The sequence below is a fragment of the Chiloscyllium punctatum genome, chromosome 45 (genome assembly GCF_047496795.1).
Source record: "Chiloscyllium punctatum isolate Juve2018m chromosome 45, sChiPun1.3, whole genome shotgun sequence".
NCBI classification, from domain to species: Eukaryota; Metazoa; Chordata; class Chondrichthyes; order Orectolobiformes; family Hemiscylliidae; genus Chiloscyllium; species Chiloscyllium punctatum.
Window position 1 is genome coordinate 12,321,776 of NC_092783.1, and position 26,152 is coordinate 12,347,927.

The 26,152-nt window shown below is 41.6% G+C and overlaps 1 protein-coding gene across 1 annotated transcript in view; it reads right to left on the reverse strand.

Annotated features, from left to right (window-relative positions):
- Window positions 1-26,152, reverse strand: part of LOC140467161 (differentially expressed in FDCP 6 homolog) — a 156,050-nt gene that overhangs the window by 20,061 nt on the left and 109,837 nt on the right. Inside the window, exons 4-7 of the mRNA XM_072563290.1 lie at window positions 12,713-12,940; window positions 4,765-4,911; window positions 4,503-4,611; window positions 3,373-3,563 (exon numbers count right to left, since the gene is read on the reverse strand). Coding sequence (XP_072419391.1) covers window positions 3,373-3,563; window positions 4,503-4,611; window positions 4,765-4,911; window positions 12,713-12,940 — 675 coding nt within the window. The remainder of the gene's footprint in view (window positions 1-3,372; window positions 3,564-4,502; window positions 4,612-4,764; window positions 4,912-12,712; window positions 12,941-26,152) is intronic.

A 26,152-nucleotide genomic window follows, 5' to 3' on the forward strand; every position in this document is an offset into this window, starting at 1 on the left:
TTACATTATTGAAGTTTCTTTTCATTTTGAACTCATGCTTATCACATGGCATTAGTATCCCTAATACAGCCATGTCTTGGCCAATGTGATCGTGTTTAGGGTTAGGATTAATTTTCAGAGGTTCTGCAGTTCCACTTCTACCCATGGGTTAGGATCAGGCTTAGAGACGCTAAAGGAGGAAGAAAGAATGGATTAGACAAGAGATTGGTGGAGTTGGGGATAATGTGAGGGTTGTTGTACGTTGCAATGGGACATTGACAGGATGCAGAACTGGGCTGATAAGTGTCAGATGGAAAAGTGTGAAGTCATTCACTTTGGAAGGTCAAATTTAAATGCAGAATACAGGGTTAAAGGCAGGATTCGTGGCAGTGTGGAGTGTTATGGACCAGGCCAGACTCTTCAAAACATTTCAAGAAGGTAGCCCAGACACTAACGTTGTTAGTTGTTTTAAGCAGGTGTAAAGTGGGTATTCCAGGGAGAATCAGCTGGTCAAACCACTTAGTTTGAAAGAAAACCGAATTTATTTGCAAGATTAGTGAATGAACCACAAACAAAAGAGAACAGAACACAAAATAACTTAACCTCTCTGAAAACCGAACACATCATCCCAACTTAATGATACTGTTCCAAATACTTCCATAAGCATCCCATGGCACAAAGGGTAAAATCAAACACAGGGTCTTACAGGAGAGAAGTCAGAGAGAGAGAAAGTACCAGCCTGGACCTGCTTCTGGGTCCAGTAGCTTTTCTGTAACTGCTTAGAAAAAACCAAACCAGAGTAAAGCTGAGCTCGGAGAACTGGCTACTCCCCTTTCATTGTACAAGTATTTTTTTAAGCTTGAAAGCCTCTGCCTGAGGCAGTCTCTGTTAACTGTTATTAAATTGACCCTAAAACCCTTCAACCCCCAGACTTTGCGGAGTCTGTGTCGTTTATAACCTCCCTGAAAAAAAAACAAGGACACCATAACCTTGTTAAAGGAGCAGCTTTGTCACAGGAGGAACAGAGGTCTTGGGGTCCACGTCCATAGGGTGCCACCCAGGTTGATAGGGTTGTTTAGAAGGCACATGGTGTGTTGGCTTTTATTAGCGGGGGATTGAGTTTAAGAGCCACGAGTTTATGCTGCAGCTCATTAGAATCCTGGTTAGACCACACTTGCAGTATTGTGTTCAGTTCTGGTCACCTCATTATAGGAAAGATGTGGAAGCTTTAAAAAGGGTGCAGAGGAGATTTATCAGGATGCTGCCTGGACTGGAGGGCATGTCTTATAAAGAAAGGTTGAGAGAGCGCGAGGGTTTTTTCCCATTGGAGCAAAGAGGGATGAGAGGTGACTTGATAGAGGTGTATAAGATGTTGAGAGGCAAAGAGTGAATAGTCAGATAGCCATTTCCACTCCGGGAAAAAGTATCATGAAGGGACATAATTTTAAGGTAATTGGAGGAAGTTTAAGGGAGATGTGTGAGGTAGGTTCTTTATTCAGAGTGGTGGGTGCAAGGAATGCACTGCCAGCAGCGGTAATGGAGTCAGATACATTGGGGACATTTAAGTGACTCTTAGATCAGCACATGGAAGTTAGTACTATGAAGGTTATTTAGGTTAGTCTTATCTTAGAGTAGGGCGAAAGGCTGGCAGGCCTGTACTGTGCTGTACTGTTCTAGGTTCTATTAGCTTATGGGCCTTAAGAGTCATTTTAGCCTTTAAACAAAATTGTTTTGTAGCTTTAATATTATGAAATGTTTGTTAGAAATGGGAGTTCACTGTGTTGAAACACTTTGGTCCAACCAGTCCATGTTTAAACGCATATCAGTTCTGCAATTGTGTGAATGGCTTTACTTATATAACAGGTTCAAAATATTTTAACTGAAAACAGCATTCATCACCTCCCCCTCTCATTACTCACCCACATCAATTTTCTCTCTAACCCTGAATTTTTCAACGGTCTAACCTCATGAACCCCTTCAAGCACTTTCATGTGTGAGGTCTAATCAGGTTGTCCCTTCATGGAGATAGCAAAGCTGGGCCTAATCCATTGCTCATTTGTACAAACGTCCAGTAGGACTTCTTTGATGAGGCTCTTAAACTGATGTTCCTTCCTCTAAACCTGGTATCTAGCAGCTATTTGTAGCATTTGTCGGAAGATCAACTCATTCAGCACTGACCCGATGAGTAAACTAGAAGTACCCTGGTCTCTACTCGTTGGATAATTTCACTGAGCCCATCTCAAAAAAAAGCTACTTGGGCACCTCAAAATTGATATTTATTCTGAAAGCCCAAAGGAAGATGGCCAAAATATTCTCAATGAGGGCATGAAATGATACAGTAATGTTATCTTGGTGCTCATTCATTGATACAGTGTGATGATATACACTGTATCATTCACTGTACCTGTAATGATGTTAGCTAATAGCTACAATACCACATGCAGAAGATATTATTTTTACCAGTTAAAGTCTTTAAAAAGACTTCAAAAGTCTTTCAAGGGCCTTACTGGGGATTTCAGTTGAAAAATACTTGGAATAAATGCTGCCACTGATTCAGGTACTATTACAGGGAATTATAGGACAGGATTTTTTTGGATAGCATTATTTCCCATCCCACCAATTGAGGACTGAAGGGGATTCACAATCACATCAGTCCCACTGCCATGTAATACACTCTGGAATGTTAATGGGCTGAAATCAGGACTCATTGCATTAAACGTTATTAATAAGCATCTTACTGTGGTTTCATCTCACCACATACAGACGGAACAAGATAATGTGTTGCTGCATCACTTCCTGTGATGATAGACACTGTATCATTAGAATATTACACAGTTAAAATTAACCCTTCCCCATCTCTCTCTAGTCTCCCCAGAGTCCAATTCTGACCCATTCAACTACATCTCCCTCTAAGTCTCCAACTTCCGCCCCATTTCACAGCAACAACTGCTGCAGCCGGTTCACGAGTTTACCTGCTACTTAGGGGGAGATTCAAGATCTGATTCATACCTATGGAACTGGCAGATGGTTCCATTTTGGTAGAAGGATTATCGCCTGAATTCATCAATAGATTCAGAATCTGTGGCCTGTTCCAGTGTATAGATGACTGCTTCTGTGTGCTAAGTATTACACATCTCACTGTATCACTTTCTGTTTGGATTAGGTAGGACTGTGCTCATTGTGTCTATTAAACCATTTGTCCACAATAAACTTATTCTCGAATCTGAACGGTCTCTGCTGGGTGGAGCTCTGGTAGGTTGAATACTTTGCAATATTTGCAATGTTTCTCTTGCTGTATAATTTGCTAGTGAGACATTTAGAGATAACCTTTAATACGACACATCACTCCATGTCTCTCATTCTAACCCATTATACTACACTAATTATTAATACCTCTTTAAGTAATTCTAGTTCCTGCAGTTTTCTTTCCTTCTCCTCTTGCAGTTGTTTGAGTCTCTGAAGTTCTTCCTCCTTTGCTGCTTTCTGTTTCTCTCGAAGTGCTCGCTGATCATGCCTTTTCTGTTTTAAATCTTTGTGCAAAGATTTCTTCCCCTCTGCCTGTAACCGGATTGCTGTTTGAATGGCTGAAGGCAAACATCAAAAAGGAAACAAAATGGCATTTAGACAGATCCTTAAAATTAAGAAGAAAAACCCAGAGAAACCAGATCCTAGTCATAGAGGCATACAGTACGGAAACAGACCCTTTGGTCCAACCAATCCATGCTGAACATAATCCCAAACGAAACGAGTCCCACCTACCTGTTCTGGGCCCATATCCCTACAAACCTTTCCTATTCACGTACTTATCCAAACATTTTTTAAACGTTGTATTTGGGCCCGCATCCACTGCTTCCTCAGAAGCTCATTCCACACACGAACCACCCTCTAAGTAAAGAATTTGCCCCCATGTCTTTTTTGAAATCTTTCCTCTCTCATGTTAAATATATGCCCCGTAGTCTTGAAATCCCTCATCCCAGAGAAGAGAAACCTACCATTAACTCAATCTATATCCCTCATGACTTTATAAAGTCACGTCCAATCTTTTCCCATTTTTTCCATTTTGTACACTATTGGCAGTAAGGGCTGAGTCAAATGTTGTCTTCAATGGTGTTCACACATGACCTCTTGCTAATAATCAACAACAATGACAAATTAGAAACTTGGCCAAATCTGTCCTGCTTCCTGAGCTAGGAGACTGAATTTAATGTTTCCCCAGATGTAAATACAAGGTACTGAAAGGATGCTTGCATTATGGCAACCACACTCTGGAATTAGTGTTTTGAGAAACGAAAAGAGGGATATGTTGTTAAATGTAGAGCTGAGAATTTAAAGTCCTTTCAGCTTTTGTTTTTGGAATTAAATGATATCAGATAATACTGAATCTGTTCATCTACAGAGGGTTTCTGGTGACCATGTTCTGGGCTATTGATAATTGCAGATAGCTCTTAGGAAAGTTATTCAAATACAAGGTTTGCATTCGAAGGTAAACTTACAAACGACTCATTTTAGATCAACCCTTTTACCTGTCGTCCACTCCTGTCGCTGCTTTGTGTCTGATGCACTCATCTCATAAGTTCTTGATGGCGTCTTGACGCAGAACATGCATCTCTTCCCATCTCGGTCTGATAAAATCTTAACAATAAATACATTAATCACAATAAATATTTGAACTACAAGCTGAAGCAGAATTTTCTATGAATTATGAAAACAGTTTAATTGGTTTACTTTGTACAACTTGTGACCCACAGAACAATTGCAAATGACTCACTGGCTAATTGTGTTTACCTCCACACAACAGTTCCTGTCCAGAGTAATGCTGCCTTTCTTTTCTTTCCGGTCTTCACTCACATAGTAACAGAGGATACTTGGCTTGAGGATGAACCATCGCTCAGTCCAGTTGCGCCTCAGCTGGCCCTTCTTCCATAAGTAACCCTGGCATAGCACAAGAAAACAAATCAAAAATAATACCATTAATAACTAATGTTAGAACTATAAATAAAGGCATGGTAAATCAAATATACAAGCAGACAGAAAAGGATCCTGCTGACAAATTACATATTGGGTCAGCACTGTACTCATTGGTTAGCACTGCTGCCTCACAGTGCTAGGGACAGTTTGCACATTCTCTCCGTATCTGCCTGCATTTTTTTCTGGGTGGTCCTGGTTTCCACTCATAGTCCAAAAACACGTAGATTAGATAGATTAGCTATGCTAAATTGCCCAGTGTCTAGTGATGTGCAGGCTCAGTGGATTAGGAAATGCAGGGTTACCAGGATAGGTTAGGGAGGTGGTTCTGGGTGGGATGTTCTTCAGAGGGTCAGTATGGATCCCATGGGTTGAATGGCCTGCTTCCACACTCTAGGGATTCTATAATTCTATGAACTGACACTTATGAAAGCTCTTAAAATGATATATTCTACTGTTTAGACCAGCAGGGAAGAGGCATTAAGTGTTTAATTATGACTACTTAGCTTATAGTTTCTCTTATTAACCCTTTCTTAGGTTGGTTTCTTATGACAACCGAATCATTTTCAAACTTGATAAACAATTGAATTTCAAACAAAGGAATGAGACCTACCAGAGTGACAATTTCTTTAACATGCAATCTATTAGCTTCCTTTGTTCTTCCTTAAGGGAAAAATATTCCAAGAAATCCCAGGTCCTGAGGGCCTAAATTCTACGTGTTTGGTAGAGATAGCTGTAGAGATAGTAGATGCTCTGACTGTCATTTTCCAAAATTCCCTAAAATCTGGAATGATCCCAGCAGATTGGAAGCTAACAAATGTGAAACCATTATTAAAGAAAGGAGGAAGAGGGAGAACAGTGAACTACAATGACATTGGTTATCAGGAAATTGCCAGAATTTCTTCTAGAATAAATCTTACTAATGCACTTCGAAAATCATTGTACGATCAAAACAAGTCAATATGGTTTTATGAGGTAAACCATGCTTGACAAACGTATTCGCACTTGTCTGAGCATGTAACTAGTAGGGTAGATAAAGGGAAACCAGATTTTCGGAATTCTCTAACTCAAGAGTGCTCTGGAAGCCAAGTCATTGAGTATCAAATTTAAGACAGAGATCAATAGATTTCTAGATATTAACGAAGTCAAAAGAAATGGGATATTATCGTAAAATGGTATTAAGGAAGATGATCAGTCATGAACTAGAATGGCAGAACAGGCTCGTGGACTGATTGGCGTACTCCCAGGTTTCTAAGTAAATTAGTGAATGTGAACTCTCTTAACAAAACATATAAACAAATGTAAACTCCTGAAAATTCAATACTGAATACAACAGAACCCCTGGTAAAAACATGCATCTGGAGTAAAATTCCTTATAATTGTGTTGTGGAAGGGGTTGACCCTATAGTGAATATATTTTGAATATTAGCTTTTTACTTAAAATGTCATTACATATTTTATTTATGTTCTCACGTTCAAAACTGTGAAGGTTTGAATTAATTTTCAATTAGACTAAATGAACAATTTACTAACATTGTGTGTAGCATGAGGTACCTTGCTTGCAGGATAATAAAGTCATCTATTATTAGATCCAATTGCCTGTGCTCGTGATTTAAAGTTTGAGGTTCAGTAAGATTTATGATACAATTCAAAAAAGTGGTGCAGTGATTTTTGTCAAGGTTAATCTTTAGCAGATTGAACTTGTAGCATGGGTTGGTACCTGGGATTTCGATGTTGTGGCCATTTCGGAGACATGGGTAGAGCAGGGACAGAAACGGTTATTGCAGGTTCCAGGATTTAGACGTTTCAGCAAGAACAGAGAAAATGGTAAAAATGGGGGGGATGTGGCATTGTTAGTCAAGGACAGTATTATGGTTACAGAAAGGATGTTTGCATGGGCTGAGATTAGAAACAAGAAAGGAGAGGTCACCCTACTGGGAGTTTTCTATAGGCCTCCAAATAGTTCCAGAGATGTACAGGATAGGACAGCAAAGATGATTTTCGATTGGAGTGAGAGTGACAAGGTAGTTGTTATGGGGTCTTTAACTTTTCAAATATTGACTGGGAATACAATAGTTCAAGTACTTTAGGTGGGTCAGTTTTTGTCCAATGTGTGCAGGAGGGTTTCCTGACACAGTACGTAGACAGTCCAATAAGGGGCAAGGCCACATTAGATTTGGTACTTGGTAACGAACCCAGCCAGGTGTTAGATTTGGAGGTAGGTGAGCACTTTGGTGACAATGACCACAATTCGATTATGTTTATTTTGGTGATGGAACGGGATAGGTATATACCACAGGGCAAGAGTTATAGCTGGGGAAAGGCAATTATGATCAGATTAGGCAAGATTTGGGATGTATAGGATTGGAAAGGAAACTGCAGGGGATGGCCACAATTGAAATTTGGAGCTTATTCAAGGAACAGCTACTGCAGGTCCTTGACAAGTATGTACCGGTCAGGCAGGGAGGAAGTTGTCGAGTGCGGGAGCTGGGGTTCACTAAGGAAGTTAAATCTCATCAAGAGGAAGGTGGCGGCTTATATTAGGATGAGATGTGATGGTTCAGTTAGGGCGCTTGAGAGTTACAAGTTAGCCAGGAAAGACAGAGAGAGCTAAGAAGAGCCAGGAGGGGCCTTGAGAAATCACTGGCAGATCGGATCAAGGAAAACCCGGAGGCTTTCTATAGGTATATCAGGAATAAAAGAATGGCTAGATTAAGATTAGGACCAATCGAGGATAGTAGTGGGAAGTTGTGCGTGGAGTCAGAGGAGGTAGGGGAAGCACTAAATGAATACTTCTTGTCAGTATTCACATTAGAAAAAGACAATGTCGTCGAGGAGAATATGGAGATACAGACTACTGGACTAGATAGGATTGAGGTTCATGAGGTGTTAGCAAATCTGGAAAGTGTGAAAATAGATAAGTTCCCTGGGCTGGATGGGATTTAGGCAAAAGTAAGGACTGCAGATGCTGGAGATAGAGTCGAGAGTGTGGTGCTGGAAAAGCACAGATCAGGCAGCATCCGAGGAGCAGGAAAAATCGATGCTTCGGGCAAAAACCCTACATCAGGAATGAGGCTGGAAGCATCGGTGGGGGGGGGGGGGGGGGGGGAGGGGGGGAGAGAAAGAGATAAATGGGGAGGGTGGATGGGGTTGGGGGTGGAGGATAGCTGAGAGTGCAATAGGTGGATGGAGGTGGGGTAATGGTGATAGGTCGGAGGGGAGGATGGAGCAGATAGGTAGGAAGGAAGATGGACAGGTAGGCCAGGTCATGAAGGTAGGGCTGAGCTGGAGGGTTGGAAATGGGATAAGGTGGGGGGAGGAGAAATGAGGAAACTGGTGAAATCCACATTGATACCCTGGGGTGAGAGGGTCCCGAGGCGGAAGATGAGTCGTTATTCCTCCAGGCGTTATTCCTCCGCGACTGCCTTGTCAGGTGTTGGGTGGTTAGGGAGTGGCGATGGAGGCAGCCCAGGACCTGCATGTCCTTGGCAGAGTGGGAGGGGCAGTTGAAGTGTTCGGCCATGGAGCAATGGCGTTGGTTGGTGTGTGTGTCGTGGAGATGTTGGCTCCTTGGAACAGTCCATCTTCCGTAGTTACACCAGCACCATTCCCTACCTTTTCCTCCACTACACTGATGACTGCATCGGTGCCACCTCGTGCTCCCACGAGGAGGGTTGAACAGTTATAGAGTCATAGAGATGTACAGCATGGAAACAGACCTTTCGGTCCAACCCGTCCATGCCAACCAAATATCCCAACCCAAACTAGTCCCACCTGCCAGCACCCGGCCCATATCCCTCCAAACCCTTCCTATTCATATACCCATCCAAATGCCTCTTAAATGTTGCAATTGTACCAGCCTCCACCACATCCTTTGGCAGCTCATTCCATACACGTACCACCCTCTGTGTGAAAAGGTTGCCTCTTAGGTCTCTTTTATATCTTTCCCCTCTCACCTTAAACCTATGCCCTCTAGTTCTGGACTCCCTGACCGCAGGGAAAAGACTTTGTCTATTTATGCTATCCATGCCCCTCATAATTTTGTAAACGTCTAGAAGTTCATCAACTTCAACACATTCCACTCCGACCTTAAGTTCACCTGGACCATCTGAGACACCTCCTTCTCCTTCGTGGACCTCTCCATCTCCATCAGTGGTGATCAACTCAACACTGACATCCTCTATAAACCCATAGCCTCCTACAGCTATGTGGATTACACCTCCTCTCACCCTGCTTCCTGTAAAAATACTATCCCTTATTCCCAAAACATCCGTCTCCACCGCATCTGCTCCCAGGAGGACCAGTTTTACCATAGAACACACCAGATGGCCTCCTTCTTTAAAGACCACAATATCCCCTCCCATGTGATTGATGATGCCCTCCAAGGCATTTCATCCATGTCCTGCATCTCCGCTTTTGAACCCCACCCCTCCAACCACAACAAAGACAGAACCCTCCTGGTCCTCACTTTCCACCCACCAACCTCCATACACATTGCATCATCCTCCGCCATTTCTACCACCTACAAATGGACCCCACCCCATCCGCTTTCCGTAAAGACTGTTCCCTCTGCGACTGCCTTGTCAGGTCCATGCCCCCCAAGAACCCACCCACACCTCCCGCCCCTCACCTCCCTCCAAGGTCCAAAGGAGCCTTCCACATCCATCAAATTTTCACCTGCACTTCCATTACTGTATCCATTGCTCCTGACGCAGTCTCCTCTACATTGGGGAGACAGGATGCCTTCTCACAGAGGGCTTTAGAGAACATCTCTGGGGCACCCGCACCAACCAACCCCACCGCCCCGTGGCTGAACATTTCAACTCCCCCTCCCACTCTGCCAAGGACATGCAGGTCCTGGGCCTCTTCCATCACCACTCTCTAACTACCTGACGCCTGGAGGAAGAACACCTCATCTTCCACCACGGGACCCTCCAACCACATGGCATCAATGTGGATTTCACCAGTTTCCTCATTTCCCCTCCCCCCACCTTATTCCAGTTCCAACCTTCCAACTCAGTACTGCCTTCATGACCTGTCCATCTTGCTTCCCACCTATCTGCTTGACCCTTCCCTCTTACTGTCACCATAACCCCCACTTCCATCTACCTACTGCACTCTCAGCCCCAGCCCCATCCTCCCTCCCTCCCATTTAATCGCTCCACTCCCAAGGTTCTCAGCCTCATTCCTGATGAAGGGCTTTTGCTCAAAACATCAATTTTCCTACTCCTTGGATGTTGCCTCACCTGCTGTGCTTTTCCAGCACCACACTCCAGATGGGATTTATCCTAGGGTTCTCTGGGAAGCCAGGGAGGAGATTGCAGTGCCCTTGGCTTTGATTTTTATGTTGTCATTGTCTGCAGAAATAGTGCCAAAAGAATGGAGGATAGCAAAAGTTGTTCCCTTGTTCAAGAAGGGGAGTAGAGACAACCCTGGTAATTATAGACCAGTGAGCCTTAGTGGGTAAAGTGTTGGAACGGGTTATAAGAGATAGGATTTATAATTATCTAGAAATGAATAAGTTGATTAGGGATAGTCAACATGGTTTTGTGAAAGATATGTCATGCCTCACAAACCTTATTGAGTTCTTTGAGAAGGTGACCATAGAGGTTGATGAGGATAAAGCCATTGATGTGGTGTATATGAATTTCAGTAAGGTGTTTAATAAGGTTCCTCACATAGGCTAATGCACAACATACCAAGGCATGGGATTTAGGGTGATTTAGCGGTTTGGAACAGAGATTGGCTAGCTGAAAGAAGACAGATGGGAAATATTCACCGTGGAGTTTAGTTACTAGTGGTGTACCACAAGGATCTGGTTTGGGTCCACTTCGGTTTGTCATTTTTATAACTGACTTGGATGAGGGTGTAGAAGGATGGGTTCGTAAATTTGCAGATGACACTAATGTCGGTAGAGTTGTGGATAGTGACGAAGGATGTTGGAGGTTCCAGAGTGACATTGATAAGCTGCAGAAGTGAACGGAGAGGTGGCAATCGGAGTTAATGCAGAAAAGTATGAGGTGATTCACTTTGGAAGGAGTAACAGGAATGTACAGTACTGGGCTAATGATAAGATTCTTGGTAGTGTGGACGAGCAGAGAGATCGCAGTGTCCAGGAACATAGATCCTGGAAAGTTGCCACCCAGGTTGACAGGGTTGTTAAGAAGGCATGTGGTGTATTAGCTTTTATTGGTAGAAGGATTGAGTTTTGGTACTATGAGGTCATGCTGCAGCTGTACAAACCTCTGGTGCAGCCGCACTTGGAGTATTGCGTACAGTTCTGGGCCTCGCATTACAGGAAGGATGTGGAAGCTTTGGAAAGGGTTCAGAGAAGATTTGCTAGGATGTTGCCTGGTATAAAGGGAAGGTCTTACAAAGAAAAGCTGAGGGACTTGAGGCGATTTTCATGAGAGAGAAGGAGGTTAAAGGTGACTTAATTGAGACAAAAATGATAATCAAAGGGTTAGGTTGGTTGGACAGTGAGCGCGTTTTTCCTCGGATGGTGGCGGCTATCATAAGGAGACATAGCTTTAAATTGAGGGGTCATTGCTATAGAACATACGTCAGAGATCGTTTCTTTATGCTGAGAGTACTAGGGGCATGGAACACACTGCCTGCAACAGTAGTAGGCTTGTCAACTTTAAGGCCATTTTAATGGTCATTGGATAGACATATGGATGAGAATGGAATAGTGTAGATTAGCTGGGCTTCAGACTGGTTTCACGGGTCGACGCAACATCGAGGGCCGAAAGGCCTGTACTGCACTGTAATGTTCTAGCTCCATAGTGCAGGAGTCTGCCCTCTCTGCATCATTCACAGAGATGCAAACTAAGCTGCTGCTGGAGAACCATGAACTCTTTGGTCATGCCCAAAACCTGATGGTCTTCTAGTGTAAAGATCTGTCCACAGTCAAATGTTGCCGATTGGTATATTCCATGTTCCAGGACTATGTACCAAGGGATGCACTACAGCTGGGGGCTGAATAAGAACATAAGAAATATGAGCCACAGTAGGTCATTCGGTCCCTCAATTGTGCCCTACCATTCAATAAGATGATGCTGATCTACCCCAGCCTTCAACTACTTTTTCATGTTAATTCATCACAGCCCTCAACTCCGAGTTTTCAAAAATCTACCTCCCTCCTCTTTAAATACTTTGTGATATATTCTCCACCATACTCTGGGAGGGTGGAGGTTTAGAGAAATCCAGACATTCACTACCCTTTGAAAGAAATGTCTGCACATCTTACTTTCAAATGAGTCTTCCCTTTATTCTGCAATGGTGTCCTGTAGTTGGAGAATCCCCCACTAGTAGGAATACAATCCACCCTGTCAAGCCCTTCAGAGTCTGGTGTCTATCAATAAGATCACCCCTCATGCATCTAAATTCTTAATGAATGAAAACCTAACCTGTTTAGCAGTTCTTTAAAATGTCAATCCACCACCCTCCTTATTTGTTTGGGAAAAAGGAAAAAGTCAAAGGCCCTCTTGCCACTGTATATCAAAGGGTTGGAATCTCTATGAAACCCCTTGGGGTGTAGCAGAACAAGCTTTGACATGAATGATAAATTTACATTGTAAATTTAACATGTATCTCGAAGTGTAATAAAGCAGGTCAGAATGCCACAAACTGTTCTGGAAGAAACTAAATTTCACTTTAGAGAAGCTCAAATTTTGCACATCATTACATACCTAATGTTATGAATAAGGTATCTTTTTTGATGAAAAAGAAACAAAAATTCCAAAGTACTTACTTGAAAAATACATACCTGTTTAAGCACATCCTCAATAATTTCTTGGTAGACTTCCTGCACTGCCATTGTGACAGTCTCCTTTTCAATCCCCCTGGTAAATCTTCCTGAATTTACCAGGTCCAGAAACACCCAGACTGTGATTCCGTTCTGCTGCAAAGGCTCTTGGGTGAAGAAGTCATCCAGTTCCCCTGCACACCACTCCACATTCATCTCTGTGCAGATTTTCTTCAGCAAATACTCCACCTATAGAGACAAGATTAATGGCCCTCAGACATATGTCTCAGAAAAGCAAAGCACCACCATTCAACCAGTTCTCAATGACTGAAAGGATCTCAGCTTTTTGGAATATAGTTGCCCTGGAAGAAATGTCAGAGTATAAATCCAAATTTATAGAATCATCGATTCCCTAGAGTGCAAAAAAGAGGCCATTCAGTCCATCGACTGACCCTGTGAAGAGCATCCCACCCAGACCCAATAGAAACCAGAAAATAAAAACAGAAAAGCTAGCAGTTACTGCCCGCTGACCGGAGTGGCTTGGTAGGGTCAGTTCAGAGGGCGGTTATGAGTCAACTACATTGCTGGAGTCACATCTCAGAGTCACACAACATGCAAACAGACCCTTCGGTCCAACTTGTCCATGCTGACCAGATATCCCAACCTAATCTAGTCACATTTGACTGCACTTGGCCTATATCTCTCTCAGCCCTTCCAATTCATATACCCATCAGATGCCTTTTAAATGTTACAACTGTACCAGCTTCCACCACTTCCTCTGGCAGCTCATTCCACACACACACACACACACACACACACACACACACACACACAACCCTCTGCATGAAAAAGTTGCCCCTAAGGTCTCTTTTATATCTTTTCTCTCTCACCCTAAACCTATGCCCTCTAGTTCTGGACGCCCTCACACCAGAGAAAAGACCCTGTCTATTTACCCTATCCATGCCCCTCATGATTTTATAAAACTCTACGAGGTCACCCCTCAGTCTTCGACGCACTAGGGAAAACAGACTCAGCCTATTCAGCCTCTCCCGATAGCTCAAATCCTCCAGCCCTGGCAACATCCTTGTAAATCTTTTCTGAACCCGTTCAAGTTTCACAATATTCTTCTGCTTGGAAGGAGACCAGAATTGCACACAATTCCAGAAGTGGCCCAACCAATGTCCCATACAGCCACAACATGACCTCTCAACTCCCATATTCAATGCTCTACCAATGAAGGAAAACATACCAAACGCCTTCTTCACTATCCTATCTATCTGCAACTCCACTTTCAAGGAGCTATGAACCTGGATTCCAAGGTCTCTTTGTTCATCAACACTTCCTAGGACCTTATCATTAAGTGTATAAGTCCTGCTAATATTTCCTTTCCAAAAATGCAGCACCTCGCATTTGTCTAATTTAAACTCCATCTGCCACTCCTCAGCCCAATGACCCAACTGATCAACATTCTGTTGTAATCTGAGGTAACCATCTTCGCTGTCCACTACCCCTCCAATTTTGGTGTCATCTGTAAACTTACTAACCATACCTCCTATATTCACATCCAATTCACTTATATAAATGATGTGAAGTAGTGGACACAGCACCGATCCTTGTGGCATTCCACTGGTCATAGGCCTCTAGTCTGAAAAACAACCCTCCACTACAACTCTCTACCTTATACCTTCAAGCCTATATCTAAATGGCTAGTTCTCCCTGTATACCATAAGATCTAACCTTGTGAGTCAGTCTCCAATGGGGAGCATTGTCGAATGCCTTACTGAAGTCCATATAGATCACATCCACCACTCTGCCCTCATCAATCCTCTGTTACTTCTTCAAAAAACTCAATCAAGTTCATGAGACATGATTTCCCATGCACAAAGCCATGTTGACTATCCCTAATCAGTCCTTGCCTTTCCAAATATGTGTAAATCCTGTCCCTCAGGATTCCCTCCAACAAGTTGTCAATCATCGACCTCAGACTCAGCGGTCTATAGTTCCCTGTCTTGTCCTTCCTACCTTTCTTAAAGAGTGGTACCACATTTACCAACCTCCAGTCTTCCGGCACCTCACCTGTGCCTATTGATGATACAAATATCTCAGCAAGGGGCCCAGCAATCACTTCACTAGCTTCCCACAGAGTTCTCAGGTACACCTGATCAGGTCCTGGGGATTTATCCACCTTTATGTGTTTCAAGATATCTAGCACTTCTTCCTCTGTAATATGGACATTTTTCAAGATGTCACCATCCATTTCCCCACATTCTATATCTTCCATGTCCTTTTTCACAGTAAACACTGATGCAACATACTTGTTTAGTATCCCCCCCATCTCCTGCAGCTCCACACAAAGGCTGCCTTGCTGATCTTTGAGGGACCTTATTTGCTCCCTATTTACTCTTTTGTTCTTAATGAATTTGTAAAAACCCTTTGGAATCTCTATAACCCTATTTGCCAAAGCTATCTCATGAGCCTTTTTTGCCCTCCTGATTTCCCTTTTAAGTATATTCCAGTGCCTTTATACTCTACGGATTCACTCGATTTCTCCTGTCTATCCCTGGCTTCCTTCTTTTCTTTGACCAAAACCTCAATTTCTCTCGTCATCCAACATTCCCTACACCTTTCCTTTCACCCTAACAGGAATATATTGTCTCTGGACTCTCATTATCTCATTCTGAAGGCTTTCCATTTTCCCGCCGCCCCTTTACCTGCGAACATCTGCACCAAATCAGCTTTTGAAAGTTCTTGCCTAATACCGTCAAAATTGGCCTTTCTCCAATTTAGCACTTCAACTGTTAGATCTGGTCTATCCTTTTCCGTCGCTATTTTGATGTATGTCAGACGTCCGTCCTTAAAAGGACATTCATGAACTAGATTTGTTTTTAAAACAATTGACCTTTATTACATTTTGGCCATCAGACAGCCATTCTCATTCATGGTTTTTATTCGATTCAAAAGAAACCCAACAGAGAATTTGAAGAAACCTCTGAAACCCAAGGACTGAGAATGTGGAACGTCCTACCACAGCAAGTGGTTGAAATCTACGGTTTTGATAAGACTTAAGAGGAAGCTAGATTGGCATTTGATGGAGAAACAATTCAATGGATACAATGATACATTTAGATGAGAGAAGATAGAGGAGCAACTTTGAGCATGGTGTAAACAGTACACACTGAGCGGAGGGGTACTTTCTCTGCCATGTACTGTATGTAATCTAAGGAACATACATTTTTACCCGCAGGTCGGTCTGCATTTATGGACAGCAGAGAAAGATTCATATTTCTGGTGTATCCCTTTATAAGATTGGAGGATTTTAAACACGGATAATAATTAAAAATTAGAGAATAAAGGGAAAGGAAGGGAGAGTGAACTTCTAAAAGCAAACTAACAAAGATACAAAGTAAAATCATGTTGAAGGTAGGAACAAAACAAGAATTTTTTGCATCGCCACCACTTTGGTGGTGGTGGTTAGACTCTCCTACTGGAGATTGCTTAGCACTTAATGTGCAGTATGAACATTACTTGTCATTTAATCAAGTCAAGCATGACTATTAAAACTTCAATCAAATAGATATTGCACGTGCACGCAAATAATTAAACACTAACAACAGCCAGATTAAAGTTTTTAAGTATTTTTTAGTCGCAAAGGAAGTGCCTCAACAGTTACAGGAAGTGTGGTTTCAGAAAGCTGCATTAACTCGCGTTCTCAGTTGGTTACAACACAACCAATTTCCGCATGGTACCCGTTTCAAAAAGTGCAAAACTGGTTCAAATCCAAAGCAGTGAGTGAAAACAGACTTGGATCTCAAAAAGCTCATGCCAAAATTTGAAACACTACAAATCATTTTCACAACCTTCAAAATTACCTTTGACTTCAAGTACTTTTATGAAAATCATCTGTAAATACACTTAGAAATTCCTTAAACTGGAAATCCCACTTATGAATAGTGTTGTTCTCCAAAACAGTACATGTACTATATTTAAAAGTTGAGAAAGATATAGACAATAGATTTTTGGCCCAATGGTGATATCAGCAAGGCAGAGGAATTCGATGAAATTTTAAATGGTAGGTTAAGTTACGAGACAAAGCTAATTGGGCTGAACAACTTTTCTTCTTCCAGTCAGAAACTGTGTCTCTTGGAGCTGTATAGGCCAGTTGTGGACCCTGGTTATATATGGACTTTTGCTCAGCCAAGTTGTTCGCAAAGACAAAAAACCGGGCTGATTTTCCAAGTCCAGACAGCAGGCTGAAAGTTACATCCACAATCTCCTGATACAATCAGCTGATGGTGAGGCTCTCCAAGTAAACCTTGAAAATTAATTCCTTTGCTTTCTGCTTTAGGGCTGTAGGAGACCGGAGATAAACCAGCCAGGATCCCCAGTCTCTCGTGATCCCTGATAGTAAAAGTGTACATGCACTGTGGGGTAAAGGGGGGGGGGGTCAGGCTGACTTGTACTATCCGTCAAACTGACACCTAGTTTCTGGTTTGATTTACTCAGAATGGTCCCTGGGCCGGAGTAGTAAAAGGTGCCTTTGTGGTATCCGTGTGGTAGTGTACTCTAGCATAGATCAGGAAAGTCAACAGGAGTCAAGTTGAACAAGATAAGGAAGAGTTACATTTATATTGTACCTTTCATAGCCACTGGTATCCTTAAGCATTTTACAGCCAATAAAGTACTTTTGAACAGTAGTCACAGATATTGTAAGAAATGTAGCAACCAATTTGCACAAAGCAAGCTTCTGCAAACAACAATGCAATTATAAACCTGATTTTAATGATGCTGATTGAGGCATAAATATTGTCCAAGATACAGGGATAAGACTTCTCCAAAAGACTACTCTTCTCCTAAATAGTATCATGGAATTTTTTACATCTATCCAAGTATTCGGTCTGGGTCTCAGTTTAATGTCATGTCCAAAGCCCAGTACATCTGTTAATGCAGTACTCCCTCAGCACTGCACTGGGCTGTTAGTCTTCGACTGTTTTTTCCCTGTGCAAGACCTCAATTGAGACATAAACCTAGAATCTCATGACTCAAAGGCAACTGTTGAACCAACTGAGCCTGGCTGTCGTTATTAGCTTCAGCAAAACTCTCATCGTCAAAAACCATATGAAAAGCTACGCTTACCATTTTCTCAAGCAGCACAGGAAACCACAAGTATGCACAAACAGAGAATTTTATTCCAGGATTAAAATGCCCAAAATGTAGTTGTTTTTCAGAATTTTTAAAATAAAGTGCAAAACATATAAACAACGCTAAAACCAACAGACCTATAATATTCAATATTATGGTACTTATAAATTCAGCATTAAATGTTACTTACTTCACCACTGTTCAAGTATTCAATAAGCATGCCCACCTTCTATTTGGCATGTTTACATTAAGTAACGTGACATCTCTGCAACAGACATGCACATTACATACTTAGGTTAAAGAGTAAACAGTTGTAAATATGGTCTCAATTGTAGATTATTCTGTTCAGTAATCTACAAGATTCGTTTGATGCCAAAGTTCATATAAAGAAAATATTGCTGCCAATCCAACATGACAACTCCCTTCCAGATGATACACATTAGAACTCTGGGGGTGTAATTGAAACTAAAATGTGGGGGAAATTTCTTTGGCGCAAGTAAGAAAAACTTGCCTTTCGTGACCACCTGTCCTTTACAGTACTTCCGAAGTGTAATTACTGCTGTAATGTAGGAAACACAGCAGCCAGTTTGTACTTAATAAACACTCACAAACAGCAACATGATAGTGACCAGAAAATCTGTTGGGTCTCATTTTGATTGAGGGATAAATTTGGTCACGACACAGAGGAAACTACCCAGCTCTTCTTCAAAATAGTGCCATTGGATCCTCCTCAGTAGCCAAATAGAGTTTTGATCAGAAAGATGGCACCTCTGATAACTCAGCACTCAATACTGCAATGAACTACCATGAAGATTTCTGTGCAAACACCTCAACTTGGGTTTATTCAGTGGACATCCAACACACAGATACACAAAACAAAATTATAATCTGTTGGGGACTTTGACCTTTAGTACCTAAGATTAATCTTAATTAAGGCTTGCTCCATGCAAATGTTCATACTAATCTGGTGCAAGAGGAGGCCATTCAGCCCCTCTAGTCCACTTTGCCATTTCAATAAGATTGTGACTGATCTGAACATGGCCTCAAATTCACATTTTCACCTCCCCCCGATCAGCTTCAAAAGAATGACAGGATTATTGCGGTGCAGAATAAGACCATGCAGTTGTATCTGCACAGTATCGCTCAGCATTTAACTTCGTGCCTTATCAAGCATGAACCCCGTACACTGTTTCTTTTTAAATAATCATCCACACCTTCTTGAATGCTTCAGTCGCATTTGGCTCCACCACACTTCCAGGCAGTGTATTCCAGACCCTGACTCCTGGCTGAAAGAAAAGGTTTCTCTCACCTTGCCTTTGCTTCCTTTGCAAATCACTTTCAAACGATGCCCTCTGGATCCCAATCCATTACAAGCAGGATATAGCTTATCCAGAACTGTCATGACTCTATCAGACCTCCTCTCCATGGAAAACAGTCCCAATATTTTCAATCTATTTCTCATTACTGAAGTGCATCATCCCTAAAATCATTCTCAAACATCTTCTGCACTCTCTCCAATGCATTCACATTCCCTTCTATACTGAGAGGTCTAAAACTATACACAGTACTCCAGCTGAGCTGTAATCAGTATCTAATATAACCTGGTCATTATAACCTCCCTGCTCTTATAACACAGCCTATCGCAGCCCATAATTATGAAGTCTAGAATATTATGTATTATTAGTAGCTCTACCTGTCCTGCCACCATTATTCACTTAAGTACATATACACCCAGGACTCTCTGCTCCTCCATGCCCTTTCGAATAGCACTGTTTGCATTATCCGGGCCCTCCACATTCTGTGTGCCAAACAGCACACCAAGATTCAGATTTTTTTTATATATGTGAGAAAAAATTAGGGCCCCAAAGCCACCACCCCCCCAGGGAACGCCATGACAAACATTTGCCCCAGCCTGAAAAATACCCATTATCCATTACTCAGAGTTATACAGTCGTAGAGCTGTACATTGTGGAAAGAGACCCTTCAGTCCAACTCGTCCATGCTGACCAGGTATCCTAAATTAATCTAGTCCCATTTGCCAGTATTTGGCCCATATCCCTCCAAACCCTTTCTATTCATATATCCATTTAGATGCCTTTTAAATGTTGTAGTTGAACCGGCCTCTGGCAGCCCACTCCATACATGCAACACTCTACATGAAAACGCTGCCCCTTAGGTCCCTTTTAAATTTTTCCACTCTCATCTTAAACCTATGCTCTCTAGTTTTGGACTCCAGTACTCCAGGGAAAAGACCTTACTATTCACCCTTTTCATGCCCCTCAGGATTCTAAAAAGGTCATTCCTCAGCCTCTGATGCTCCAGGGAAAACAGCCCCAGCCTATTCGGCCACCTCCTATAGCTCAAACCCTCCAACCCTGGTGATATCCTTGTAAATCTTTTCTGAACTCTTTCAAGTTTCACAACATCCTTCCTAAAGCAAGGAGACCAGAACTGAACACAGTATTCCAAAAGTGGCCTCACCAATGTCCTGTACAGCCACAAAATGACCTCCCAACTCCTATACTTACTGTGCTGATCAACAAAGCCAAGCGTACCAGACACCTTCTTCACCAATCTACCTACCTGCAGCTCTACTTTCAAAGAACTATGAACCTGCATTCCAAGGTCACTTTGTTCATTTCCTATCCCTGTCACATTTGTGCTCATGTGCTGCTGTTTTTTTTACCCCATGACCTAAAACTTCTCTCAATGTCTGTTGTCTGGCACTATATTGAATATCTTTTGGAAGTCAATGGACACCATACTAACAGCCTTCCCTTCATCAACCCTCTCTGTTACCTCTTCAAATAACTCCAGCAAGTTAGTTAAACAGGATTTCCCACACCTGAAAAATGTGTTGCTGGAAAAGCACAGCAGGTCAGGCAGCATCCGAGGAGCAGGAGAATCGACGTTCTTCAGGATTTCCCACAACAAACTCTTCCAAATCAATCACATTTTCCCTGTGATTAATCCTGAATAATTATTTCGAGAAGTTTCCACACCACTGAAGTTAACCTGGTTTATGACTGACTGGACCCATCTCGCAACTTTTTTTAAACCATATGTGTAATATTTGCAATTGTCCTGTCCTCAAGCAGCAAATCCAGGGAATGCTGAAAGATCATTGGCAATGCCTCTACAATTTCCATTCTAACTTCCTTCAGTATCTTTACATGCATCTTATCTGGTCCAAGTGTCTCATCAATTTTAACTACTGATAGCTTATCTGGTATTTATTGGTGTAATATTGGGTTCAGGTCAAAGGGGACCCTGAAGACCAAGTACCTTTGAATAATCCCTGACTGTTTAAGAACATAATCTTAGATTCTTGATTAACAGGAGAATCAATCTACCTCGAAGTATTTAATGAAAACGTTCCTACGTCTCTAAATCATCTTTAAATGTCCATGACAGTATGGAAAGTTTAATGCTATTTTAATTATTCTTTGTTCTGTTGCCTCTATAAAGGCAACACGTGGTTTATTTTTCACAGAATGAGTTCCTTCATGCCACTCTGGACTTTCCCAATAAAACATAGCCGATTTCAATTGCTAATCAACATAGGATTGCAGGCTGGGGTTGGGGCAGTCAAATGGTTAAAGAAATGAAGTTCACTTTTTGGCTACAACCCATGTAACTGGGATACAAATTGCTTAAAGTGCTATCTTCATAAAAATTCTGTACTTTTGTCCCCTGCACAAGAATTAAAATATAAATACGGTACTTGAGTTGGGCCAACAGCTGACTTCGAAGAGCAGAAACATTAAAAATAGTGTGAGCTGGAAAATGGGTGAGAGGTGGAAATACACAAATACATGTGGTGGCAGCATACGTGAACTGGAGGGGAGAATTGAAAGCGAATGAAAACTGTAATTCCCCACCGCAACTTTAGGAATGTTACAAACATTTTTATGCAGGAGTATGTGTAGTGGTCATAATGTAATTACGTTAGTAATGATAAATGCTGAGTGAGTTGAGAGGTCATAAGAAAGTCATCTGGAGAATTCCACTCCAAGACTTCTAGGGAAAACCCAGAAGCTATGACCTTTTCGGGGGAACAAAGTTCAAGTGATTTTAGCAGGCGGTATATGTTTAAGGCACCGTATGAATGCAGTTCCTCACTGCAACCAAACATTGTGGACTAACACAATGGCAGAATGAGGGGGAAGTGGGAAGGTGGGCAGAAGGTCAGGTTAGCTGGCAGTGGAGTCTCTAACTCTGGTTTGACCTGGTCCTACAGATGTGATTATATAATACTTGATCACCTGATATTCAATCATGTGACAGCTCGTAATGCCGAATCATGAGATTTGATGACATGACCATTGTCCATTGGAAATACTATTGAAATGAAATTAGTTGAGTCGACATCTCCAAACCTAAAATAATATTCTTGACTTTATCAATAGTGAGACAAATATCAATTTATAAAACTAGAACATAAAAGCTGAGAGAGATTAGGATGAATGAAGTTTGAATAAAAAACACTTCTGTGATGTTTCTACAGTATCAGAAACTGATGTAAATACTGAATCACAAAAATGTCATTGAACTAAGTAACATCTAACTAAAGTTTCTGTACAGTTTTGTAACTTTTTGTAATAAACAGCAATTTAACAATTAAATTCAATGCAATACCCAATTCAATTCACTGACTCGCACGTGTAACCCTCTGAAGTGGAATCCTCAGAGTTAAGCACCAAAGCTGCCTGACTCCAAGAACAAACCACAAAAACACACATGACAAGCCAACACAAACTCTGCCTTGCACCAATATGTATTTCTCCCTGCTAGTTTATGCTTCTCTCTTGCTCATTCTGTCCAGTTTTTGTTTCCTCGTCTCTTTCTACAACTTGAGCAGTTGTCTTTCACTCTCCATTTGTGTACTTGCTATTCCCAGCTTATTGGGAAAAAGAATTGTTGCAGGAATACAAATCTAATTTTGGAGAAGCGTCCATTTAGGTACAAGTAGCACAATGCTACTTGCATAAACGTCTCTAACATTTCAAAATTTTTGACGTAAGGATTTTTCATATGTTTGGATGGAACATGGGCGATGTCAAGCACTTGTTGCCCAATCTTAACTGAGCCTTGAATCGAGTAGCTTTCTAGTCCATTTCAAAGGACAGTTAAGAATCAGCCACATTACTGTGGGTCTGGAATCACATGTAGGCCAGACCAGGTAAGGATGGCAGATTTCCTTCTCCAAAAGGATATTAGTGAATTAAATGGGGTTTTACAACAATCGATAGCTTTACAGTCAACATTATGGAGTCCAACATTCAATTCCAGAATTATTAATTTAATTTCGATTCTACCAGCAGCCACTGTGACCGCAGCATATTTGTGACCCACTGAACTATTAACCTAGGATCATTACCACTAAACCACCACTTCCATAAAATCATTCAGGATTAACCCTTTAAAGAAGTCAGTCTGACCTGCAAGTGACTAGATTTGCTAAGAATAATTTATGTCTTAAAAATGAACTAACTTACACGTACCAAACATAACACAACAAAATAATAAATGTGTTTTCTTACCTGAAAGGAAAATTATCATAAAGAATCTTTGAGTAATAGCAATACATTGGAAAAGAAGTGGAGATAGGATTACATGTTTTTTGGTTTGGGGGAGGATGTAGCATCTCTGCTCTGTTGCGTTTAATTACTTTTTTTGGTTACAAAGCACTCCTTTACAAAATAATTTGGAAAGTCCTCTGAAGGAAAAGCATACTGTTAAGATTAGGACTTGGACAAAATGCTACAAGTATGAGATCTGTCCCAGCACTTTGGTACCTCAAATAAGATAAAAGTGCAATGCAATGTAGGGCTAGGCTGCAAAAAGCAATGACAATTCAGATAAAAAAGTATTTCTCGTTTCACTAAGCAAAACCTAATTGACAACAATAACATGTCAAGGACATTCAATGTAGAAAAACATCTGAGCAGACTTTACGGAGGCAGTATCTGAGTAAAAACAGACAGACAATCGGTCAGTGGCGACAACATTTGAAGGTGTGACCAAAAGCTTATTGAGAGAATTGGCTTTTAAGGCGGTCCTTAAAAGAGGGAGGGGGAAGTAGAAAGTCAGCACGATTTAGGAAGAGTTGCTCAAACTACAAGATAGTGGTTGAAGTCGTGGCTGTCAATGGTGGGTAAACAGGAAGATGAGTGCACATGAAATCTAGCATTATACAAGGTCCCAAAACATTCCTGCTGATTGTTGTTTTGTTGCAGGACAGACAGTAACCCCTTTCTAGAGTTCTTAAACAAGTTCATTTAATTCTGAAGGAAGCCTAGAGCTTTTAATGCTTCTATTAACAGTTGTAGATGAAGACAACTGAGCACCCTTTAAAACAGATAGTGTTCTTTGTGAATGTTATAAAACGGAACAGTATAGATTTTACTTGGGAGAAGAGCTTATTCTGATTTCAGTTCTGATGCAACAGTCTCCAATAAAATTCAGTTTTGGCAGGGGAGAACGAAACCCTAGGTGTGGCTGTCCTATAAAACACAAGTTTGATAGTTCTGTATACCCTTGTTGTATCAGAAGGGAATCAACTATTTAGTTTGCCTCATAGAAAAGTCAACAGCCTTCTTCTGGTCAATACAAATTTCAAAACAACCCCACAATAAGGGAAAGCACGAATCACATTCCCACACAATCCACTCTACAATCAACCATGAAAAAAAATACTCAGACAGGATTCTAGCGTGATTACATTTCCATAAAGAAAGAAACAAAAGCAAAGAATGCTGGAGAAACTCAGGTCTGGCAGTATCCACAGCGAGAGAGAAACAGGCTTAACATTGAGAGTTTGATATAAAATTGAAACAGCATTGTTCACGATCTTTCAGCGTATCTTCTATGTGCTTTATAAACCAAATGCTTTTGCAGAGATGGCACTGCTGCAATATCGATTGTCAGGAAATATTTCATCATGAACAGTGACAGACAATTTGTCAATTGTGCACCTAACAATAATGCACATAACAATTGCACAAACAGCAATGAGGCAATCCACCAATTTTACATTTTGATCAAAGGGTACTGGCCATATATTTGTTAGATCTCCTACAGCTCTTCTTTAAAATAGTGCCATGAGATTTTTATATCCAGCTGAGAGCAGGTGAACACTTGCTTTAACAGCTCTTCCAGGTGATGTCACTTCCAGGAGTGCAGCTCTTTGTATGGTCCAGAAGTGTTGAAAAGTATGGCGCTAAAGAAAAGCACACAGGAATGATGAAGAGCTTATGCCCGAAACATCAACTCTCCCGCTCCTCGGATGCTGCCTGACCTGCTGTGTTTTTCCAACGCCACCCTTTTTGACTCTGACTTCCAGCATCCGCAGGCCTCACTTTCTCCCAGACAATCCTGAAGTGCCAGTCTAGACTATGTGCTTGAATCTATGAGCTTCACATTGAATCACGAGAGAAGTTTCTGATTATCAACATTTAAAAGACACTGGATAAGTTCATGAATATGGATCAAGCGCAGGCAGGAGGGACAATTTTATCTTGGGAACATGGTCAGCATGGATTGGTTGGACTGAAGGGTCCGTTTGAATTGAATTGATTTGAATTTATTGTCACGTGTACCGAGGCACAGTGAAAAGCTTCGTCTTGTGAGCAATACAGGCGGATCACAGAGTTAAGTAGCATAGATAAGTAAATAATAGGTAAATGGCGGCAAAAATAAAACATAGGTAACAGGTGAATGTTAAGAGTTTGAGAGTCCATTCAGTATTCTAACAACAGTAGGGTAGAAACTGTTGCAAAACTGGCTGGTGCGTGTTTTCAGGCTTCTGTACCTTCTCCCCAACGGTAGAGGTGTGGAAAATCATTGCCAGGGTAGGATGGATATTTGAGAATGCTGGCGGCCTTTCCTTGACTGCGGGCCTGGTAGATGGATTCTATAGGTGGGAGGTTGGCCTTTGTGATTGTCTGGGCCGAGTTCACCACTCTCTGTAACTGTCTCCGATCTTGAATGGTACAGTTACCATACCAGGTAGTGATACACCCAGACAGAATGCTCTCGATGGTGCACCTATAAAAGTTGACAAGGGTATCCTACGTCATGCCAAATGCCCTCAGTTGCCTGAGGAAGAAAGACGCTATTAGGCCTTTGTAACCAGTGCATCCACATGAAGAGTCCAAGAAAATTTCTGATGACCACTCCCAGGAGCTTGACACACTCTACTCATTCCACCTCTGTACTGTTAACATGTAGGGGCACATGAGTAACATCCCGCCGAAAGTCAATAATGAGTTCCTTGGTTTTATTGGCATTGAGAGCTAGGTTGTTCTCAGTGCATCGTTT